The sequence below is a fragment of the Schistocerca cancellata genome, chromosome 12 (assembly GCF_023864275.1).
Source record: "Schistocerca cancellata isolate TAMUIC-IGC-003103 chromosome 12, iqSchCanc2.1, whole genome shotgun sequence".
Classification (NCBI taxonomy): Eukaryota; Metazoa; Arthropoda; class Insecta; order Orthoptera; family Acrididae; genus Schistocerca; species Schistocerca cancellata.
In genome coordinates, this window is record NC_064637.1 from 159,141,146 (window position 1) to 159,167,108 (window position 25,963).

General features: G+C 40.6%; 1 protein-coding gene across 1 annotated transcript in view; it reads left to right on the top strand.

The window, feature by feature from the left end:
* LOC126109862 (protein unc-45 homolog B) overlaps nucleotides 1-25,963 on the top strand; it is a 128,430-nt gene that overhangs the window by 45,368 nt on the left and 57,099 nt on the right. Inside the window, exons 6-7 of the mRNA XM_049914928.1 lie at nucleotides 3,046-3,255; nucleotides 15,233-15,335. Of these exons, the coding sequence (XP_049770885.1) occupies nucleotides 3,046-3,255; nucleotides 15,233-15,335 (313 nt within the window). The remainder of the gene's footprint in view (nucleotides 1-3,045; nucleotides 3,256-15,232; nucleotides 15,336-25,963) is intronic.

Below are 25,963 nucleotides of genomic sequence, written 5' to 3' on the forward strand. Positions count from 1 at the left end.
GTCCTGTCTCCCTCTTCCCCCTTCCCACCTTCCCCTCCTCCTCCTCCTCCTCCTCCTCCTCCTCCTCCTCCTCATCATCATCATTATTATCATCGTCCTCCTCATCATCATCATCCTCATCCTCTCATGTCCATTCCAGCTAGCCCTCAAAGCTTAAAACTACCTCCCTGTAACTTGTCTCTGTTGTTGTACTCGTCAACAAGTGTAAACTGTTCTTATTTTCTCTCTTTCTCCATTGTAGTAATTACTAAGTGTTTCATAATCTTGTGTACTATATGTGACTTGGGCTTATCATAATGAATACAATGCAGAACTCGAGAATGTGTGGTTAGGTGTAAGAGAGGGCCCTAATCTCGCCAAGTTAAATAAATAAACTGAAATAATCCTGTCTTTACTTGTCCCAAGGACAGAGGTAAAGATTTTGCTTCTAGAATTCTTGAAGTGCCTACTTTACATTAAACTTACCGTAACATGTATGCGAGTCACACCTCAATTACACAACATAATCCACACGCTCATTTGTCATTAAATATTTACAATTTTCAGGATACAAATTTCACATAAGTGCTGCAGTCACAACCTCACTCACTTTGATAGCATAACAAATGAAAACAGTAAAAGTCAAACAAATTAAAATAGTAATTATTGTTTGAAAGCAATCTTTATGTACCTTACTGTTTACAGTATCATGAGTAGGATAGATTGCTACTCAGCATACAGAGGAGACATTGAGCTGCAGACAGTCACAAGAAAAAGACTGCTATACATTTGAGATTTTGGCCAGAAGGCCTTTCTCTAATGTAGACAACACACACACACACACACACACACACACACACACACATGAGCTGCAGACAGTCACAAGAAAAAGACTGCTATACATTTGAGATTTTGGCCAGAAGGCCTTTCTCTAATGTAGACAACACACACACACACACACACACACACACACACAACCACTGTCTCTGGGCACTAACACTGGCCTCAGTTGTGCTTGTGTGAGTGCATTTGTATGTTTTCTACTTTAGACTACCATTTGGCTGAAAGCTCAAATGTGCAACAATCTTTTTCTTGTGACTGTCTGCAACTCAACATCTCTACATGGGGAGTAGCAATTTATCCTTTCCATTATATTGTCATTGTTCCATCCTGGGTTTTCCAATATTTGATACCGTTTATGTAACTAGTTAGTGACAAACTGTTTACTTTGAACCACCCTGTGATCGTTTACAAAAATGTATTAATGTGTCAGGATATTTCTTTTTATGGGAAGCTATAAAATTTAGTTTTCACGTAAATTTGAATATCTTGCAAAATATTTCAGGTATAGAACTGAAGCTTATACAGTATTTAAATATTAAACAAACAATGGAAACTCCAGGTTGGAATCTAACAATATTATGAAAAGGATAGTTACTACTCACCATATAGCAGAGATGCTGTGTCGCAGGCACAACCAAAAGACTGTCAGAAAGTCAGCTTTCGGCCAGTCTCTTCCTGCTGAGATCAGACTCAGCAGCCAGTGTGTGTGTGTGTGTGTGTGTGTGTGTGAGAGAGTTGTAAAATTTCATCTCGATTGCTGTGTGGCAAGTGACTTCATTAATTCACAGGTTGTGCTGTATGGTTTAGTGACCTGCAATAGTGCACATGTGTGTTCGTGCCCACACCTCGATACGCCACAGTATGACCCTTGTATTGACATGTAAAAAGTATCACCCTGTATTAACATGCAAAGGACTATAGCTCAACATACATGGTGTGAGCAAAAAGCAAGGGGAATTTTTTAATTTTGTGAGATTTATACATCCAATTTAAAGTTTTTTTCTGTCTTTTTGATACCCACGTCCCTGATCTATGTTTTCGAGTGCTCGACGAATTTTTATATTAAAAAAAAAAGATGGATCAAAGTATCTGCATTAAATTTTGCTTTAAAAATGGAGTAAAGTGCAGCACTGCATTAAAAATGTCAACTGTGGGTTTTGGGGAATCTACTACGAGTAAGACGATAGTTTACGAGCGGTATAGACGTTTCAAAGAGTGTCGAGAAGACGACGACCATCCTGAACGCCCTAACACATCAACTGCTGATGACATTGTGGAAGAAGTAAAGAAAATGCCTCTGGAAAATTGCTGAATCACCATCAGAGGCATTGCTGATGAGGTCGGCATATCTTTAGGCTCATGACAAGCAGCTTTTTTTAATGTTTTGGGCATGAAACGTGTAGTAGCAAAACTTGTTCCAAAATTGTTGAATTTCGATGAAAGATGAGGACGCCTATATATTGCTCAGGAATTGGTGAATGAATCAGACAGTGATCCAGAAGTTATAAAAAGGTGACAAAATCTGGTCATATGGGTATGTCAAAACCAAGGCCCAATCGTCCCAATGGACACTGCCTCAAGAGTCAAAAATATTCGACAAGTTCGATTATGTATGAAGGTTCTTCTCATTGTTTTCTTTGGTTACAATGCAATAGGGCATCATGTGTTTTACCTAGGGTCATATGGTCAATAAGGAATACTACCTGGAAGTTATGTCCCACTTGTGTGAAGCAGTCTGAAGAAAACGACCAGAACTATGTTAGAACCACTCGTGGAAATTCATTAGTGATTTGCTACCACACATGCCTCAGTGATTTTTACAGCCATTATGTTGCCTCAGCCACTGTATTCACTGGACACCAACATCAGTGAGATAAAAACATAATCGCTGAAGGAGCTGACACCGTGACGAAAATTGTGCTTTGAAGATTGGAAAATATACTGGCAGAAGTATATTATAACTGATGGGGATTGCTTTGAAGGGGACAGAGGTGATGTTGATCAATAAATAAAGATTCCTTAAGAAAAACAAAAATTCCCGTTACTTTTTGATCATACCTTGTGTATGTTGATTGTGGAGTAAGCAAAGGTCACATGCTACTGGAAATTACAGTAGCAGTTGGAGAATTCTGAAATATTGGTGTGTGTGTGTGTGTGTGTGTGTGTGTGTGTGTGTGTGTGTGTGATTTGTACAGTTTTATTTGAATGTCTCCTCTGTGACAGGTCCATAACAGGGCAAGCCCGGGATGCGACGATAGAGCTGCTGACGCGGAATGTGGACTACCGAGCACTGGACTGGGCAGAGAGGCTGGTGTCCATCAAGGGCCTGCAGCGGCTGCTCGAGGTAGCGTCCGAGGTGCCCGAGTGTAAGTACGAGTCGGCCATGGACATCACGCCCAACACCCGCACCGTCGTCTCCGTCTGCCTCGCCAAGTGAGTGCACCGCGAGTTCCGTGAGAAAGTAGTTTCGACAGAATGTATCTAGAATATCACTCTTTCGTAAATGTAACATACCGTAAACTTATGTGCTTGAATAATTATCTCTTATCAGTTTGAATTTATATTATTTTTAACATCGCTTTAGTCATTTTTTGTAAGAAATTTCAATACTGCACAAATAAATTCTTACTTTTCTAACAGACAGCAGAGTGTGTAAGTAATAAATTGTGTCCTGACCGTAAAGCAGAACTCGGAAAGGAGGAATAAAAACTATTACGTCCTGCTAGGTTCATTGGTATGTCAGTGTTGACTTTGCCTGATTTTCTTGGTCCCAAATGGGATTTAGCATTTTGGAGCATAATATACAGGGTGACAATTATTGAACTTTATTCAACATGTAAATTTCACTACAGACATTTGGATTTAGGTTACGACATGCCGTGGTCGGCAATGGTGTAGCGCAGACGAACAGCGAAATTCTGCGTGACCTGCTGAAGTGTCAAAACGTGAATGCTGTCGATGACTTCCCAAATGGCTCTCTTCAGCTCAGCAATGGTTTTAGGGTTATTGCTGTATGCTTTGTCTTTAATATACGACAAGGAGTTGCATCCCTAAAGTACTCCTCCAGAGCATCAAACACTCACCTGCTTCAATTGGGTCGAACTCTGTCTCGTACGAACTACACCTGGTCGAAAGTGGGGTCACTATGAATAGTGACTATGAAATCATTTTCCAAAACTTTCACGCACCATTCGGTAGTCACCGTGCCGTCGAGGAATATCACACGGATTATTCCGTAACTGGACATTGAACACTGATGTGGACTCTCAGTCCTCCAAATGCGCCAATTTTGCTTATTGACAGACCCGTCCAAATGAAAGTAGGCTTCGTCACACGTGCGCATACTAATTCCCATCGTACCCTTTGGCCGACGGTGCAGTTTGAATATCTCAACGCAAATTATTCAGAAATTATGGCGATTTTATTTTATATAGCTCAATAGTTGTTACCCTGTATGTTCCACACAATAGGCATACTACGAGGGTCACTCCAAAAGAAATGCACACTATTTTTGTAAAAATTAAGTTTTCATTCTGCATGTGTGAAAGTTTTACAGTGTGTAGATACATCCTTCCCGCTTGTTTTCAAACTTAGTTCAACCTGTTCTTGTGAATGGCGCCGTCACAGCGTGTCTTCAAGATGGCTGCTACACTTGACGTTCGTCAGAAGCAACTTGCTGTCATAGAATTCCTGTGCTGTGAAAACAAGACAGTGGGAAACATCCACAATAAGTTGAAAAAGGTGTATGGAGATGCTGTTGTCGATTGCAGTACAGTTAGTCAGTGGGCAAGCAGGTTATGTGATGAAAGCGGGCACGGCAATATTGAGGATGGTTCTTGCAGCGGCAGGCCTCATACTGCACACACTCCAGACAATGTGCAGAGAGTTAACGAATTGGTGACTGCTGACAGACACATCACAGTGAACGAATACGTTGGGACAGGGGAAGGAAGTGTTTGTAAAATACCGAAAGTGTTGGTGTTAAAAAAGGTTTGTGCCAGGTGGACTCCCAGGATGTTGACAGTGGCTCACAAAGAAACAAGAAAAATGGTATGCAGCGAACTTTTGGAATAGTATGAGAATGGTGGAGATGAATTTCTTGGAAGAATTGTGACAAGTGATGAAACATGGCTCCATCATTTTTCAACAGAGACGAAGAGGCAATCAGTGGAGTGGCATCATGCAAATTCACCCAAAAAAAAAAAAAAATTCAAAACCACACCTTCTGCTGGAAAAGTTAGGGCTACGGTGTTTTTCGATTCCGAAGGACTCTTGCTTGTAGACATCGTGCCAAGTGGAACCACCATAAATTCTGATGAATATGTGACGACACTGAAGAAACTTCAAGCTCGACTGAGTCGTGTTCGACCACATCGGCAAAAGCAGGATGTTTTGCTGTTGCACGACAATGCACGACCACATGTCAGCCAAAAAACCGTGAAAGCGATCACAAAACTCAGTTGGACAACACTAAAACACCTGCCTGACAGTCCTGACCTGGCTCCATGTGACTATCATCTCTTTGAGAAACTGAAAGACTCTCTTCGTGGAACAAGGTTTGAAGATGATGACTCCCTTGTGCATGCTGCCAAACAGTGGCTCCAACAGGTTGGTCCAGAATTTTACTGTGTGGGTATACAGGTGCTGGTTCCAAGATGGCGCAAGGCAGTTGAGAGGGATGGAAATTATGTGGAGAAATGAAATTATTGTTCCTAAAGGATGTATCTACATACTGTAAAACTTTTAAACATGTAGAATAAAAGATGGTTTAAAAAATAAAAAATAGTGTGCATTTGTGCATTTTTTTTTTATTTTTTTTTTTTTGGAGTGACCCTCATACCTGAAGGGAACACAGTGACTGCATTATAAACAGTATTTTTTTAATTAGATCTACATCTACAAATACATCCAAATTCTGCAGACCACGGTGAAGTGTGTGGAAGAGGGTATAGACTATTGTACCAGTTACTAGGGCTTTTTCTCATTCCATTTCAGATATGGAACATGGGAATGATGATTGTTTAAATATCTCTGTGTATGCAGTAATTTTTCTAGTTTTATCCTCCCAATCCCTATGTAAGAGATATGTAGGGGACTGCATTTTATTCCTAGAGTCCTCATTTAAAGCCGGATTGTGAAACATTGTTAGTAGACTTTCTCAGGATAGTTTGTCTGTTTTGAGGAGACTACCAGTTCAATTTCTTCAGCATCTCTGAGGCACTCTCCTAACAGTCAGACAAACCTGTGACCACCATGCTGCCCTGCTCTGTGTACTTACAATATCAGCTGTCAGTTCTGTCTGATATGGATCCCATACTCTCAAGCAATATTCTAGAGTGGGACACACGAGTGATATGTAAGCAGTCTCCTCTGTAGACTGATTGCACTTCTCCAAATTCTACCAATAAACCAAAGTCTACACCTGTTTTACCCATGACTGAACCTATGTGATCATTCCATTTCACATCTTTCATATCGCTACAGAGTGTTACACCCAGGTATTTGTATGAGTCGGTTGATTCCAACGGTGACTCATTGATCTTATAGGCATAGATTACATTTTTTTTCATTTTGTGAAATGCACAGTTTTACATTTCTGAACATTTAAAGCAAGTTGGCAGTCTGTGCACCACTTGGAAATCTTATCAAGATCTGGATATTTATGCAGCGTCTTTCAGACAGTACTTCATGTGTATATCAACAATATAAGGAATAGATAGATATTTACTTATGATAAAGATGACATGTTAAGTTGCAGTCAGGTTCAATGAAAAGACACTCACACATTAGCTTTCTACCAAAGCCTTCGTCATGTTCCTCAGCTTTTGTTACAGCTGTACTGGTCACCAAATAGTGGTGCCTGTGCTGAGAGGCAGTATTCTGGCCAATATGAAATACTTATAATCTGATGTTTCAAAAACATTAGGTGAAAAAATTTGATTTGTCCATATCTTACAGTCTGATATCTTCACTCGTTTAAGAACTGAATTTCTCTTCGTTATCTGTCATACTTACTTCACTGCATCAAATAAGTGTATTACATACTATAAGATGCACCTTAATTTTTAATAATCTTTTGAAAAATAATGATTTTACCATGTTTATTATTAGATTGCAAAGCCAGACTAAAAAAATTTTTAGTTTATAAAACTGAACTGACCTTTAAAATCCCTGAAAATTGTCATATGAATGTTCTTCTTCCTCCTCCTCCTCCTCCTCTTCCTCTTCCTCTTCCTCTTCATCGTCATCTTTGTCCTCCTCATTTATGAGATGGTCTTCAGTGCCATCAAAAGCATTATGCTGCACTTCTTGAAACATTTAACAATAATGTTTTCTCTCACTCTAGAACAAAACTGTTTTAACTTCTGAGACACTTGTGTAATTGTACGTCATTTTAAATCTCCCTTTGGCGTGAATTCGTGTCGTGTTTCATTCATCATCGATCTGTTCCATTTGTCTCTCATATACACTTTAAATGGTTTATTTATCAAGGCATCGAGAGGTTGCAATTATGAAGACAGTCCCAGAATAACAGCAAGCTCTGTATTTTCCCTGTCTCAGTTTCTCTTCCACAGAATTTTTCAAATGACTACTAAACTGATCTAGCTCAAGAAGAGAACACTTCTTCAGTAGAGCACCTTTCCTTCTCTCTCACACTCTGTTAATCCATAATCTCGTATCAGTCTTGCCCATCCAGCCCTTGTCTTGTCCATGAACAACAACAACAGCAGGCAGTATTTCAGAATGTTTTGTCATTGTTTTGTGCTTGAAAATAATCAGTGGATTAAGTTTAGTACCACGAGCACAACGTGAAAGGACAGCAGTGTGGTGCACTCTTTCATGTCCACATGTCTTTATAGTTATAGTTTTAGCACCTTCCGTGGCAACAGTTCCATTACTCGGCACAACTAATCTCAGAGGTGTCCTGTCCACATTCGCTACTCAGCATAGTTCCACATTGGTTTTCTTTCGATCTTGAATAACAAAGTGGCATTTTCTGAGACATTTTGGTTTCAGTTGGCATGCTACGCCCACAATGCTTCATAAACTTGTAGCAAATTTACCAACTCCGCCCTTAAAATCTGTTAAGTTCAACTGTAGTGAAAGCTTACAAGTTTGTATTTGAATCATTTTTGTATTAATTCCAATACCATTTTGACAGTGTCCTCAAATCCATTTCAGTATGTCAGCTTCTATTTTTGGCCATTTCGCAATTTAGTCCTCTATTTGCACATTTAGTCTTTCTCATTTTTTTCAGTTCTTCTGTACCGGCCTGCCAACTGCGAATGATTTTTTCCGTCGGTGGAGTGTCGAAATGCTGCTCAGCTGCTCTGTTTGCATGTTCTTCTGCATATGCCATTACTTTCAGTTTATATCCTGCATCATACGAATACCTTTTCTTTTTCCATTACAAAAGTAGCTACTAACAAAAATATTGTATTGTTACTGATAATGCAAATCACTTTCATTTCGAGTTCACTGGCACCCTAGATTGCAATGATGCAACACAGTCTTAGACAGTGTTTGGGATTTGTGATGGCGGGGTCGGAGGGGAGACAGTGTTAGCGAGCTTGCGAATCCCCGCAACTCACTTTCGTCGCATCGGTGCACTGTTGCTGCCAGTTGAATCCGATTTGAATATATGGTCAGTTTTAAGACTGGTGGGTATTTTAACTCAAACACCGGACATTTTTATATTAATTTTAAATATAAGACTCACTCGAGTTTTGGAGGCAATTTTTCGAAGAAAAAAGTGTGCATTATATCCCGTAAAATACGGTATAACATTGCACGAAATTTTTAAGTGTTCACAGTGGTGAAAACACATTCTGCAGGAAGATCTATCATTTCCTTCTCGAGTGATTGGGTTTCATATTAGAAGTACAGTCACACGAGATGCACCCATTGATGTCCTCGGACATTGCAAATTGTGGTCGTAACGATCATCGTATCTCGAGATATTAAAAAGAGGTTTCTTACAAATTATAACACACAATGAGGCACATATGTTGTATGATGATAATTCTAACATTTCTGTAGTAAGTAGTAAGTGTTGTGTGAGGTGATGTAAAGAGTGGTGCCATCAGGCAGTGGATAACTCGAAACGAGCGCTTCGGAGTAACAAATCGTGCTATACCTCGTGAAATTCTGTGGAAGGATCTGGGTTTAGCAAATGTCTGTCCCCATGGTTATTGTCAACAGTGGAAGACGGAGGAGGTGGTATGACGGTATGGAAGTGTTTTTTGTGGTCAGGTTGTGGACCCCGTGTTGCACTTTAGAAAACTTTTGATGCGGTAGGATACAAACACCTTTTACACAATTGTGTACTGTGTACAGTAGGGCAACAGTTTGGAGATGATGACTGTGTGAATCAGCTCAGCAGTGCTATCATAAAGCAGCATGTATGAGACAATGATCTGTGGACAGTAACACTCCTGAAATGGACTGGCCTTCCCAGGGGCGGGCCCAACCAGAACCAAAAGGAACTCATTTGAGACGAGTTAGAATTTTGACTTTACTCCAGACTCTAGCGTCCAACATTATTACCTGTCCTACTTTTGGCTCTTGAGGAAGAATGGCGTGCTACTCCTGCACAGCCATTCAGACACCTCACTGAAAGTGTCCCCAGTAAAGTTCAAGTCGTCATAAAAGCAAAAGGTGGACAGCCCACATCCCCCCATTAATATCCACGAACAGGTGTCCAGATACTTTACTACATCTACACCTACGAGGGATGTTCGGTAAGAAATGTGGCACACCTTTCTTCTGAATGCAGGTTGGTTTTATTCTGGATTCCAATACAGCCTATTATTCCCACTCATTTGGCTACAAAACCCTATTTTCTCAACATACTCTGTTCAGTGTGACTGCCTTACTAGGAGGGCCCGTATACCCGCACGGTACCACTCTACTGGTCGATGTGAGAACCGACATCTTGTTGCATCGGTAACCTCCCCATCGTATGTGTGCTGCTTCCCATGAAGAGCAGCCTTCACTGGGCAAAACAGATGGAAATAGGAAGGTGTGAGATGTGGGCTGGGAGTGGATGAGGAAGAACAGTCCAGTGAAGTTTTGTGAGCACAGACTTGTGTGAGGCCTTGCATTGTCACGGAGAAGAAGAAGTTCATTAGCATTTTTGTGGCGACAACACACCAAAGTAGGTTCTTCAGTTCCTCAAGGGTAGTCGAGCACAGCTGGCCGACGTATGGGAGATCGTACAGGTCTGCACGACCTCTACGCAGTGACGGCAGATGCCTCGCCCAATGAGTCACCGTGCTTTTGTTCACTGCTAGGTCCCTCTAGACATTTGCAAGCACCAATGAATATCTACAGTGCTCTAATTTCCACCAAAAGAAACTCGGAGACATTTTGAAGGCTACAAATAGTCCCACCACCCAACAGAACTTAATCAAACTATAGGGGCTGAAGCAGGAATATTCAACAATATTCCACAACAAATTCTGCATTTTTCAACCAAAGTTGGCTGAGAAAGAATTTGTCGCATTACGTATCAAATCCATCTTTTGTGTGTGTGTGTGTGTGTGTGTGTGTGTGTGTGTGTGTGTGTGTGTGTGTTTGCGCGCGCGCGTGTGACACACACACACACACACACACACACACACACACACACACACCGTTTGGCACTGTACAGCGCACGGCAGAGGGTTCCCTGTACTGCTATTATTATTCACTCCCATTCCTGTTCCACTCATAAATAGAACAAGGAAAAAATGGCTGTCTATATGTTTCTGTTAGAGCCCTAATTTCTTGTATCTTTTGTGGCCCTTATGCAAAATGGATGTTGCCGGCAGTAGAACGGTTCTGCAGTCAGCTCAAATATCAGTTCTCTAAATTTGCTCAATACTTTTCTTTAACAAGAATATCACTTTCCCTGCAGGGATTTCCATTCGATTTCCCCATGCATTTCCGTAACAATTGTGTGTGTTCAAAATTACTGATAACAAATCTAGTAGCCTGCCTCTGAATTGCTCGAATGTCTTCCTTTAGTCCGACCTGGTACAAATCCCAAACACTCGAATTGCTCGAATGTCTTCCTTTAGTATGACCTGGTACAGATCCCAAACACTCGAGCAGTACTCGAGAATAGGTCACACTAGCATCCAAGCTAGGATACCTCTGATCAGACAGTGTATGTACGATCAGACATAATACATTGTCAGATCTTACGTGGAGTCAAAACAATCCGTGTAAGATATGACAACATATTTTCTCCAATCATATGTGTACCTGAGTAGCTTTTAATCATTTTGCAATGTGGTGTTCTACATCGTTGCCTCACACCCTCAGATCCGTAGAACATTTTTTATTTTTAAATTATCGTGTGACAGTCTCTGTGTTTCAAAAGATTCTTTGAGAATGGCCATATGATAGAAACTGTCCAATAGCAAAAAGTAAAATGTAGTATAAAATACAGCCTACGGTGTAACTGTTGTATTGAAGATAGGATTAATTTTATAACAAGTAGTTTGACCGTGTACTTTACATGTCAGTGTCCCAGACTTTGACACTATAGCTCCTCCTTTAAATCGAAGAAATATGTAATGTCAGTTACTCTACATTTTAGGAATAATTTACACGCTATTTGTGACTTGACTTGCGACGTACTTTTGTTCACTTTGAATACGTGGGCATCACATACTAATGGAACGTGTTAATACTGATGTACGTGAGATCAGTATTTAACTCAGAAGCTTATCTCAGTACCGAGACAATATAAGAGTCGATATAAGGGTACTTAAGGAAATCTGAGCATCTCCAGGACGGGATGGTGATCCGCGGAGTACTAACTTTCACACCCGATCAGGTGTTACCTCTCACTGCATTACCACAATTGCTGGCCCATGCTGAAGATTAGCATCATTTGTCAGTAGGACTCTCCACTTGCACAATAAAAATAAAACTGAAGCACAATATCTGCAAATTTATAGTAGATATATTATTTTATGTACAAAGAACTTTTGTTGCAAGTCTCATTTGTCAATAAGAATATGTAGGTATACAAATACAAGAAGAGAATAGAAGCTTTTGAAATGTGGTGCTACAGAAGAATGCTGAAGATTAGATGGGTAGATCACATAACTAATGAGGAGGTATTGAATAGGATTGGGGAGAAGCGGAGTTTGTGGCACAATTTGACTAGAAGAAGGGATCGGTTGGTAGGACATGTTCTGAGGCATCGAGGGATCACCAAGTTAGTACTGGAGGGGAGCGTGGAGGGTAAAAATCGTAGAGGGAGACCAAGAGATGAATACACTAAGCAGATTCAGAAGGATGTAGGGTACAGTAGGTACTGGGAGATGAAGAAGCTTGCACAGGATAGAGTAGCATGGAGAACTGCATCAAACCAGTCTCAGGACTGAAGACCACAACAACAGCAAATCACAACAAATCACTGCTCTGGAATAGTATGTGTCATTACAAGCCTCTGCAAAACAGTGACATCCTTTAAAGAATCGATGAATAGGTATGAAATAGTGCAGTTGTGCCTAAAGCAAAGTATCAGTTCATTGGTAGCATGCAGGAGAATTACTGTTAGTGTACAAAAGCCATTGTTTAAAAGGCATTTTTGCAACACCTACCAAAATAGTTCTCTAGTGTACAGGATCTGGATCAGTCAGATAAACGGGGGAGGCTGACTCTATCCAAAGGAGACCTCAGTGAACAGTTGCAGGCTCATTTGACTGGCAAGCAAGTCTTACAGAAACATTGAAAAATATTACGTGGCATCCGCTCAAAGAATGACAACCTATATCTGAAAAAACAAAACTGTGTCAGAAAATGTTGAGAACCTGTGTGAATTGCTGAAATTCTTCAGCTTTGCATGAGATGTAATCAAAAAGTAATGGGAATTTCTGTTTTTCTTTATTTTTTCCTCAAAGAATCTTTATTTATTCATCGACATCAGCTTTGTCTCCTTCAAAGTAATCCACCTCAGATATAATACACATGTGCCAGTGCTTTTTCCAGTTTTGGAAGCGCTTCTGGCACTTGCTTTGTGAGCTCCTTCAGCAATTTTTATCTTGTCAGTGGTGGCAAAATAACGTCCTTTTATGGTTCTCTCCAGCCTCAGGAATAGAACCGTGTTCAGTGAATATAATGGCTGAGGCAACATAACAGTTTTGGTTTTCACGAAAAAATCATGAACGAGCGCTGAGGTGTGAGTGGGAGCATTATCATGATGCAATTTACACAAGTGGTTTATCACAATTCAAATCTCTCCCCCCCTCCCCACAGATTGCTTCTCACAAACAGTGCATAACTTCCAGGTAGTATTCCTTATCGACAATGCAACTGTTAGGCAGGGACTCGTGATGTACTATCCCATTGTAATTGAAGAAAACAGTGAGAACAACCTGCACATGTGATCAAACTTTTCTAATTTTTTTTGTCTTGGCTCTTTGGGCACTTTCTATTGCAACAGTTGGGCTTCAGTTTCAAAGATGTAAGTGTTTCATCGCCTGTTATCATTGTCGGCTTCATTCAGCAATTCGTGAGTGATGCCTACACGATGTCATTTTGGGCAAAATTAACAATTTTGGAACAAACTTTGCTGTTCCTCATTTCATGCTCAAAACATAAAAAAACTGCTTGGCATGAAACAAAGGATATCGTGACATCCCAAGCAATCTGATGGTGATTCAGATATTTTTGCAGAACCATTTTCTTCACTTACTCCATATTGTCGTCAATAATTGATGTGCTAGGGCGTCCAGGGCAGCTGTCGTCTTCAGCATCTTCTTGACCCTCTTTGAAACATTTAAATCACTTGTAAACTCTTGTCTTGCCCATAGTAGATTCACCAAAAGCCACAGTGAACATTTTGAATATGGTGCTGCACTTTATTCCATTTCACACGCAAATTTAGTACACGTTATTTGATCCATCTTTTTCAAAAGTAAAACTTTGCTGAACACTCAAAAACACAAATAACCTAAATATTCAAATCAGCTGAAAATGCAGACATACTTCAGGAACATGTTCACCAACAAGATCTTTTTAAACTGAATGTATAAAGCCTGCAAAATTAAAAAAGCCCCATTACTTTTTGATCACACTCCATATTTAATGATCCTTTAAGAACCATGATTATAAACGTGAAGCTATGTGGTGGATAAGGCACTCGACTGGCCAGGTTTAAATCCCTGTTGATAATCTTAATTCAGATTTTCTCTCAATTCCCTAAACTGATTAACAGAAGTACTGTGATGGCTGTTCTTATTTTCCTCTGTTATTACACAAGCTGAACTTGAGCGTCATTTCTTAATGACATCTTCATCAGTGGGATGTAAAATTTGATCTCTCTTCTTTCCTGCTTGGAGATAAAATTCCCATAACATCAGCTTGTACAGAGGCATACACGCAATCATTCTATCTTCACTCCATATGTGACCGAAATGAGAAACATCAATATTTGGTAGCGAAAAATGAGAAACAGACGCCACTGTAAGAGAAATTGAGTTTTCAGCAAACCACAGTTAACAATAGGTGCTTACACATTTTGAATCTGTTCATCACACCAGTAATTTTAAGAGAAAAAGAAAACAATATATAGGAACTACATACTTTTTCTAAAGGCATACATACTGGCAATTTTTCCCTACCTAGGGGAGTAATGCGGCTCCTACCATTACAGTAGTATCACATGTTTATTGTTCTGATTTCTGTACATATTTTCTAGATATTTTGATGCCCTAATGTCTGAAAAAGTACCAAGTAGCTACAGCAGACCATATTCAATGAGTTTTTTTAATTAAGTAAATTAATTAATTCAAAATGTAGTTTTGCCTGTAAAAGGGTTTACAAGTCAATGGGATCGTTAGTCTTATGTGTGATATGCGGAAATAACTATTTCTTATTGGGGTTAACACATCTGCCACTTTTCCTGATGAGAAGTGAGCCCATTTTCTCAATTGGATGCCATGTTGGCATTAGTGATTCACTGCTGAATCTACCAATATGAAATAAAGAACAAGGACCTACTTTTTAGGCCAAAAAACATTGTTTAAACAACAATATTGTAAAAAAAAATATTACTCTACAAATAAAGTGAGACAATGAGAATAATGTAAATGTGACATGCCCCTATACAGTACTCTCTGCCACACACTTTATAGTTATTCACCAGTCTAGATGAAGATTTGCTTATGACTCATTTAAACCACCATAATAGTTTACATGTTGAATTTCAATGTATAAAATTTGACAAACTGTGCAATTATACTGAGAATGGAAATGTTGTGCTATGTTTGTATTTTATGTTATTTCATGCCTTTGTCACAATATTTTATTGTTTTGCTATTCTTATCTTCATCTTTCTTTTTGTTGTTTTTCATTGTGTTATTCAATATTATTATTGTTGTGTTAATTGCTATCATCATTATATTTGCAGAATCTATGAGAATATGTACTACGACCAGGCCAAGGAACGATTTTTGAATAATGTTGATGACTATATAAAGGACAAACTACTAACCCCAGACACAGAATCAAAGGTGAGTACAGGAAATATTACAGTTAAATCTGCTAATATAGAAGAGAAAAAAGAATATTTAAGCATGTTTAGATTAGATTAATTGTACTTTTGTTCCACAGATTCATAGTGAGGAAATCCTCGAGGATGTAGAACAGTCATAAAACAGTAATACATAATACACATTCAAACAAGAAAAAAAAGCTGTGTTAACTTCCCTTCCACAGATCCTATTTGGACTGGTCTTCATGGACATGGAATAACTCAAAAAATTTTTAAACATCTTTCATTTAAGAGGTAATAACAAACTTGTCACAAAACATGTAAATGCACACCCCACTGCATCAAGTAAGACAATTTTTAAACTATTGTAGCCACTCACTGTCGAACAGAAAATCATTTTGGAACCCTTATGTAGATTAATGACATTACTGCATGAAGATGTGTAGAAGTTATAAAATATGTTAATGATGTATACATCAGTCTGTCCAGTGGTGCAGTAGGAGTTGGCTACCAATAAATCCTTTAGGTTCCTCTTAAATTCCACATTGTTAAAGGTTAAACTTTTTGTGGCTTCTGGCAAGCTATTGAAAAGGTATTTCTCAATCGTGGACACCTTTCTGGATCAAAGTAGCTGACTAAAAGAATATTAAATTCTTCTGGATGTTGTACTCCATCACTGAATAAAATAGTTTAATTATAAATATAAAACCAGTGTTTCGGCCATATTACAATGGCCTTCGTCAGAGTGAGGCTGGTTTTGGTGGGAGGAAATGTGATCCTATTTACTGTAGACAATTGGTGTCAAAACATCACATTTTTGAAACTTTATTGACCCTAGGATATAGTAACTAGTCATGACGGAAGGGAGAGGCTAGGAAAGAAACTATTCATGGGCTTGCCCTGAGGAAGCCCATTGTAATATGGTTGAAATGTGGGTTTCAAGTTTATAATTAAGTTATTTTATGCAGTAATGAAATAAAACCCCCAGAAGAATTTTATCTTCATTACAATAGCCATGGCTACCTATGTAATTATGTAGGTGACTACATTTTTGTGAAGATTATTCTTATTTCTAGTATTGACACTGTGAACTAAGAGACTGGATGTATTATTCATAACAATTTCCCTTAAGAAATAAGTACATTGTGAGTCAGGAGGAAAGTTATATGCCTCAAGGGGTGATAGTCAGTAATTCTGCACAAAAAACTTCATATGGACATATGCCGTATTCTGAATGGTTTGTGAAATATGACACATTAATATAACTTTTGCACATTTTTCTTGATTGATTTGAAAACTGTACCCTCCAGCAAAAACGTGTAGCAGTGCAATATGAAACTACTTTAAATTTCCTACAAAAAAATTCTATTCACGTTTTGTCTAGAACTAATAATTTGCATGAAGAGAGTCCAAGAATATTGGAAATCTCATGCGACGTGTATGCGCTGTAGCTTAGGTCGTTTTTGTAGGCCACTTTGAATTAGTTTCCTGACTTAATAGACCACAAGTGTCCTGTCTCAAATTGTTTGTCTCAGTTTCATCTGCATTGCTGTGGTGCGTTGTAAACAATGACAATCTTTTAGTAATACAGTAAATAAATAACAGTGTACAATAAATGTGTTCTATTTTGGAAACCATTTGAAATTGGGCATGTGTCCGTATGAAGGTTTTTGCTCAGAATCACCCCTCAACTAATGTACCTTTCTCCTGACTCACCCTGTATACTAAGAAGCAGTAGTTAGTATGAAAGTTTGGTTCCATGCCACAAAAAGTTAGTTCTGTGGGAAGCTCGTGTCACCCACATTTTTTTGTTCTGCTTCATTGTGCAACCCGGCTCCACAGACAGCAGCTTAAAGAGCTACGTCTAGCAGATATCTCAGCAGCGTCTGCAATCAGTTTTTGACAACCCAAAAGAAAATTTTTTATGGCAGCCGATAATACTATATTTAGATTAAAATTACTGTTGTTAATGTGTGACATGGAGCAATGTCAGAAGTGGCCACCATGGGGTTTGATAGAAAAGGGAGATGCTCTGTCTACCAATGACTGAACTGTAGCAGACAACAAGTTTGATACCCCTAAAATTAAACGGCAATCAACAGTCTGCACCAGAACTAATATCATGATTGCTTTGTTCGTGGCATTTGTGACTAACGTCTATGAGCAAACTCAAAACATAAAACATTCAGCTTCAGCAGTAAAAGCAAACTGTAATTTCTCACTGTCATCGGTTACTTGAAACTATCGTTACACTGGCTACACGAGCTGCTGTGTTATCACATAACGAGCAGTCCCGGTTGGCACTTGGTCGCAGATTATAGGTGACACGGACAGATTCCAAACAGAAAAAGAGTGAGAGGAAGAAAAATAAGAGCAAATAAAAAAAGTCAGTATGATGATGAACATGATGTGGCAAAGTATTAGAAATAAAAGAATACATTTAAATCAATTAATTGAATAAAAATAATAATCAGTCTTCGATTAAATGTAGAAATAAAAAGAAAAATTTGCTGGGTTTAACAAGATTCAAACCTACGACCTTCCACACCACTATTGTGTTCCACTGTTCCACTGTGGAAGGCTGTTACATTTATGACTATGGTGACCCAATCGCAACGATTAATTGCAGCTTTCAAAACTCTGGCTTCACGCAATGTCATGCAAAGCTTATCTGATGTAAGTTGGTCTCTGAGATTGTAACAAGATGTGATACTGAATCTACATCTACATCTACATCTATACTCCGCGAGCCACCTTACGGTGTGTGGCGGAGGGTACTTATTGTACCACTATCTGATCCCCCCTTCCCTGTTCCATTCACGAATTGTGCGTGGGAAGAACGACTGCTTGTAAGTCTCCGTATTTGCTCTAATTTCTCGGATCTTTTCGTTGTGATCATTACGCGAGATATATGTGGGCGGTAGTAATATGTTGCCCATCTCTTCCCGGAATGTGCTCTCTCGTAATTTCGATAATAAACCTCTCCGTATTGCGTAACGCCTTTCTTGAAGTGTCCGCCACTGGAGCTTGTTCAGCATCTCCGTAACGCTCTCGCGCTGACTAAATGTCCCCATGACGAATCGCGCTGCTTTTCGCTGGATCATGTCTATCTCTTCTATTAATCCAACCTGGTAAGGGTCCCATACTGATGAGCAATACTCAAGAATCGGACGAACAAGCGTTTTGTAAGCTACTTCTTTCGTCGATGAGTCACATTTTCTTAGAATTCTTCCTATGAATCTCAACCTGGCGCCTGCTTTTCCCACTATTTGTTTTATGTGATCATTCCACTTCAGATCGCTTCGGATAGTAACTCCTAAGTATTTTACGGTCGTTACCGCTTCCAATGATTTACCACCTATGGCATAATCGTACTGGAATGGATTTCTGCCCCTATGTATGCGCATTATATTACATTTATCTACGTTTAGGGAAAGCTGCCAGCTGTCGCACCATGCATTAATCCTCTGCAGGTCTTCCTGGAGTACGTACGAGTCTTCTGATGTTGCTACTTTCTTGTAGACAACCGTGTCATCTGCAAATAGCCTCACGGAGCTACCGATGTTGTCAACTAAGTCATTTATGTATATTGTAAACAATAAAGGTCCTATCACGCTTCCTTGCGGTACTCCCGAAATTACCTCTACATCTGCAGATTTTGAACCGTTAAGAATGACATGTTGAGTTCTTTCTTCTAGGAAATCCTGAATCCAATCACAAACCTGGTCCGATATTCCGTAAGCTCGTATTTTTTTCATTAAACGTAAGTGCGGAACCGTATCAAATGCCTTCCTGAAGTCCAGGAATACGGCATCAATCTGCTCGCCAGTGTCTACGGCACTGTGAATTTCTTGGGCAAATAGGGCGAGCTGAGTTTCACATGATCTCTGTTTGCGGAATCCATGTTGGTTATGATGAAGGAGATTTGTATTATCTAAGAACGTCATAATACGAGAACACAAAACATGTTCCATTATTCTACAACAGATTGACGTAAGCGAAATAGGCCTATAATTATTCGCATCTGATTTATGACCCTTCTTGAAAATGGGAACGACCTGCGCTTTCTTCCAGTCGCTAGGTACTTTACGTTCTTCCAGCGATCTACGATAAATTGCTGATAGAAAGGGGGCAAGTTCTTTAGCATAATCACTGTAGAATCTTAAGGGTATCTCGTCTGGTCCGGATGCTTTTCCGCTACTAAGTGATAGCAGTTGTTTTTCAATTCCGATATCGTTTATTTCAATATTTTCCATTTTGGCGTCCGTGCGACGGCTGAAGTCAGGGACCGTGTTACGATTTTCCGCAGTGAAACAGTTTCGGAACACTGAATTCAGTATTTCTGCCTTTCTTCGGTCGTCCTCTGTTTCGGTGCCATCGTGGTCAACGAGTGACTGAATAGGGGATTTAGATCCGCTTACCGATTTTACATATGACCAAAACTTTTTAGGGTTCTTGTTTAGATTGTTTGCCAATGTTTTATGTTCGAATTCGTTGAATGCTTCTCTCATTGCTCTCTTTACGCTCTTTTTCGCTTCGTTCAGCTTTTCCTTATCAGCTATGATTCGACTACTCTTAAACCTATGATGAAGCTTTCTTTGTTTCCGTAGTACCTTTCGTACATGATTGTTATACCACGGTGGATCTTTCCCCTCGCTTTGGACCTTAGTCGGTACGAACTTATCTAAGGCGTACTGGACGATGTTTCTGAATTTTTTCCATTTTTGTTCCACATCCTCTTCCTCAGAAATGAACGTTTGATGGTGGTCACTCAGATATTCTGCGATTTGTGCCCTATCACTCTTGTTAAGCAAATATATTTTCCTTCCTTTCTTGGCATTTCTTATTACACTTGTAGTCATTGATGCAACCACTGACTTATGATCACTGATACCCTCTTCTACATTCACGGAGTCGAAAAGTTCCGGTCTATTTGTTGCTATGAGGTCTAAAACGTTAGCTTCACGAGTTGGTTCTCTAACTATCTGCTCGAAGTAATTCTCGGACAAGGCAGTCAGGATAATGTCACAAGAGTCTCTGTCCCTGGCTCCAGTTCTGATTGTGTGACTATCCCATTCTATACCTGGTAGATTGAAGTCTCCCCCTATTACAATAGTATGATCACGAAACTTCTTCACGACGTTCTGCAGGTTCTCTCTGAGGCGCTCAACTACTACGGTTGCTGATGCAGGTGGTCTATAGAAGCATCCGACTATCATATCTGACCCACCTTTGATACTTAGCTTAACCCAGATTATTTCACATTCGCATTCGCTAATAACTTCACTGGATATTATTGAATTCTTTACTGCTATAAATACTCCTCCACCATTGGCGTTTATCCTATCCTTGCGGTATATATTCCATTCTGTGTCTAGGATTTCGTTACTGTTCACTTCCGGTTTTAACCAACTTTCCGTTCCTAATACTATATGCGCACTATTTCCTTCAATAAGAGATACTAATTCAGGAACCTTGCCCTGGATACTCCTGCAGTTTACCAATATTACGTTAACTTTTCCTGTTTTTGGTCTCTGAGGACAGACGTTCTTTATCAACGATGATAATGTCCTCTCTGGTAAGCCGTCAGGTATTTTATCGTTTCGCCCAAGGGGGGGTCCCTCTAACCTAAAAAACCCCCGTGTGCACGCCACACGTACTCTGCTACCCTATTAGCTGCTTCCGGTGTGTAGTGCACGCCTGACCTGTCTAGGGGGGCCCTACAGTTCTCCACCCAATAACGGAGGTCGATGAATTTGCAACCATTATAGTCGCAGAGTCGTCTGAGCCTCTGGTTTAGACCCTCCACACGGCTCCAAACCAGAGGACCGCGATCGACTCTGGGCACTATGCTGCAGATATTAAGCTCAGCTTGCACTCCGCGTGCGATGCTGGTTGTCTTCACCAAATCAGCCAGCCGCCGGAAGGAACCAAGGATGGCCTCAGAACCCAAGCGGCAGGCGTCATTCGTTCCGACATGTGCTACTATCTGCAGCCGATCACACCCAGTGCGTTCAATAGCTGCCGGAAGGGCCTCCTCCACATTACGGACGAGACCCCCCGGCAAGCACACCGAGTGCACACTGGCATTCTTCCCCGACCTACCCGGTATTTTCCTGAGGGGCTCCATAACCCGCCTAACGTTGGAGCTCCCTATAACTAATAGGCCCGCCCTCTGTGACTGTCGGGACCTTGCCGGAGAATCGGCCACTGGCCCAACAGGCGAGGCATCCTGTGGTGGCTCGGAAACGATGTCATCACCACTAGGAAGCACCCCGTACCTGTTGGAAAGGGGTAAGGCAGCTGCCACGCGGCCAGATCCCACCTTCGCCTTTCGGCCAGGCACGCGAGAGCCCACCACTGTCCGCCATTCACCCTGGAGTGATGGCTGACCGGTAAGATGCTCACTGCCGGAAGACGCAGCGACATCAGGGGTTCCATGTGATTCCAAGGCCACCGAAGTAGGCATAGGTCTCACCACAGTTGCCCCAACGCCACTACGAGCCGACGCCTGCGCCTCGAGCTCGATGAGCCTAACAGACAAAGCCTCCACCTGCCCCCGAAGAGTGGCCAATTCTCCTTGCGTCCGCTCACAACAACCACAGTCCCTACACATGACTATGTTTACCCTACCCTATACGGTGACAATTTACCAAGATAATCTTCTGATGAGCTACTCTGATAATCAAGAAACACTCACTGAAATACGAGACGCGAAAACTACGCTAGGTTTTCCCAGAAAAACTATTTAAAAGCTAAGCGCAGCAAATAAGTACAAAAACGCTTTATACAAACAGTACTCGCTGCTGCTGGTGCTCTCGCTGTCACAAGGCAACTGCTGATTCAAGTGACTAGTGGCTAACGGCCGCGAAACAAACAAAAGACGGTTTTAGGGCGCTTTCTGTTCTAAACGATCAAGAAAACACTAAGAAATCTAACACGAAAACTACGTAAAGTTTTATCAAGAACTGTTAGTTACTATGCAGAGCAGATAAACACAAATAGAATCCCTTCCTTAGTGGAAGGTCGTAAACAAAATGCAAAATAAACGCTTTATACAAACAGTACTGTGCTGCTGCTGGTGCTCTCGCTCTCGCTGTCACATCTTGTGCAGAAGGATCCAGTAGTGTTAGGTTAGTGCTCTGTATGTGAAACGTGTATTTTGTTAACATTGTGTGTGTGTGTGTGTGTGTGTGTGTGTGTGTGTCAAGAAATAAAACCAGACTCCCTGCACCCTGCTGGTCACTCTCAGGTGTGCGGTTGCCACTGCTGGCCCGCAACGTGGATGGGGAGATTCAGAAAGCGGCCACACTAGTTCATTGTGAAATACAGGACAGGCGAAAATTTGAGAAACATGTGCCGAAGGTGACAATAATTACATCGTGCTGTTCGAGACTCTCGTGTCGTAGTAGCTGCTCGAGAAATTCGTGGGTGTTACGTCAGATGGTGCTGTGTAAACTGTACAGTATTTCCACGAGTCAGCTGCTCGACCTCTTCACACCTCGTATATCTGTCGTGGCTTGCCGACGATGCGCCAGCTCACTAGACGAGGGCAGTGCCGAGGGCTAGTTCTGTGTCACCATCGTAGGAGGTGTCATTGTCTGGAGGCCATTGCCAAAGAAATGACACACAGTGTCCACCTACATGGTGCAGGAAAATGCAGCTGCTAGCCACAGACCCCAGCGTATGCACGCCGGTGATCTGTCGGTGCTCATCTCGACTGTCGTAAATCACATTCTGCATCTCCGTGTACTTGTCGCGTTCATTTGTCTGCAGCTGATGACACTTTAGTGCCGCCAGTCCCGGTCCCCGTACTTTGCCGAGTTGAAATCCCGTGCCCCTATTAAATGAGTTGTTAGTCATATGTATTTTGACTTATTCTCTAATGATAGAGTCCCAATATACGGAGACAGGTGAGAGGATCTCTGTCTCTCCTAGTCGACGTCGTGTCCCGGTCCGAGACGGCATTTGGCAGTGACAGATTTTTTTGGCTGCCTGAATCTGGTGTGACGCCTGTGTTCGTTGCACCTGTCTGCAACAGTGCGACACGTCTGGATGGTATAACAATTTCCACACTTGCGTGGGATTTTAGATATTCCTGATATAGACCTAGGCCATCTTTAACAGAACCCAGTGTAATTATATTTGTGTACTGGATAGTTAACAGTGTGCTTTTTAATACATTGTGAAATGAATGTGGTTAAAAGTTCACACTACCGAATTGAAGTCACTTTTAGATCTGACTTATTCACAGTGGAACTTGCTCATCGACACACACACACACACACACACACACAAAAGCACTATTTAGATTTTAAAATATTGTAATGATTTTTTTTTTTTTTTTTTTTCTACCTGAAATAACAGAGACGTGAGGAAGAAAGGTTGTTACCAGGGATTGTAGCAAATGCTGGTTCGTGGATTCTGAGTGACTTCCACAATTCTCCCCACATGCCAGTGCCTCGTGGCTGTGCCTTGCCTATAATGCTCCCCAGTCAAAAGGTTGCTTTGAGTGCGATACTGTCCCGTCAGAAGTGGGAAGCCCTCACATTCCTCTGATCTGTGAACAGACTTAAGCAGCCACTTAGCAGTTAAATGCAGACCCCTACAGCGGTGCGATTTGTGATTTTTCACCATCACGTATCATTTCCGGAAGTGAAAGATGGGGAGAGTGAGCGGGAAAAATCCTAGGACCACTCGAGGATCGATCCCCGGTCCTCTGGAAATGTAATCTGGTATTTACCCACTGACTAGTAAGCGTTACCAATTAGACCTTCTAACAATACCACCACTTGCAAAGTAGGTTAGAAATCAGATTAATAATGTTGCTCACGAACCATATGTTCGCTTTATCAGGCAACAACAAAGTTATTGACTGTGGATGGTATTGTCAGATTGGAAATAGTGAAGTCATTAATTTTGGCACTTTTCTTGAATGGATTTCCATGTAGATTTCGTCAAAGTTGTTATGGCCCATCTTGTTGATTCTAGGGTGATTCCACTTTGACAGATATGTATTTTAACAATATTTGAAAACCTAACAAATGCGTTTTTCAGGAAATTCTTAATGATCAAACAATCCCAGATCAGAACAGTAGTATGGTAGAAATAATTTTTGACTTGGTGTTCACGATCCACATTTTTATTAAACTTCTTGTAAATTCACATATACTTCTTCTTAATTGTCACATCATCGAGAAAACAGTTTTGTATCAATCTTCATATATTTAATTTCCACTGTAACCAAACACAAGACTTGACTGTTCTTTTCAAAGCGAAATAACAACTTAACTTCTGCAAAGTGAAACAAAGACTGCTCCGTGCGGATTCGCGCCAAAATGGTTACAAGTAAGTCCAAGATTATGACTCTCTCACGGAAATGAATACACACAAGAACCATAACACTGTAATATATCGATACATTGGAATACCTATGCATTAAAACCAAATGTGAATATTGTCACAAAAATATGTCTGTTACTTCGCAGAAAAGTAGTACGATATTACTGGTATTGAGAACTGGGGTTGGAGTGACGTAATGGTCACGTAAATAAAGAACCATTACAACCTCATATTTTAAGAAGGAAAAAGTACACTCAAGATATTAGCCCCGGGAACTGACACTCCATAAAAATTAGGAATGAGTGTGTCATTAAAGAAGTTACACAGCACTATTCAGTTATAATTGTGGTCATGTGCATTATTTTCTTCAAATGTTAAAGCTGACACTATTAAAGTGAAGTACATTTGCAGGGCTCACGCTGCTGCTCGGCCCGATCGGATCGTAAATCGAAAGTGATTAACTTCATTTCGTAACAAGTCTTAAGTTGGTTAGGCTTCTTCAGTTTGTCATATTACTTCGAAAACTGAGGGAAATCTCTGGAAATTCTAGGAGTTTCATAAAATCTCAGGGAATTCTGTGTTTTTAACCTAACATTGAAATTGAATTTTATTGAGTTTTATAAACTACAAATGTCAAAATACCTGATATTTCAAGGTGTGTTAACTATGTGAACATTATTTCACATAAATTATTCGTATCTAAAAACTGCAATTAAACTGCTGCTTACGGCTGGTATATAGCTCAGCTGAGGGAAAAGAAAAGTTGTTATTGTGGTATGCTGCCTCTCCCACCAACCCCTGGTCACCAGTAATTTCTGTTAATTTAATGGGAGCTCCTCGACACCGTCTTCCTCCTCACACCTGGAATTCTCGGGGAGTTCCCTTCTCGAACTGATGACATCACCAGTTACGATTGGAGTGGATGTGAGATTGTCAAAATTGGATTTTGGATCGGTGGAAGTCTCTTGTACGGTCAAGGGAATCACGTTCCTTATTATGCCGGGTCATTGACTGTGTACAGATGTGCTGTTATGCAGGTGAATGACTGCTCGAAATATACAGTGAACTACACATGCGGGCCGGTGGTGGCAGTATTATGCCACGGGGTGACACTGACCTGGGCTTCCATGGGACTTGCGGTAGTAATCGAAAGCACCGTGATGGCCACAGACTCTGTCAGCATTATTGTGGACCACCTGCTTCCCTTGATGTCTTCCCTGATGATGATGGTGATGGCATCTTCCGGCAGAATTACTGTCTGTGTCACGAGGCCAAAATGGTGCTACAGTGATTTGAGGATCACGA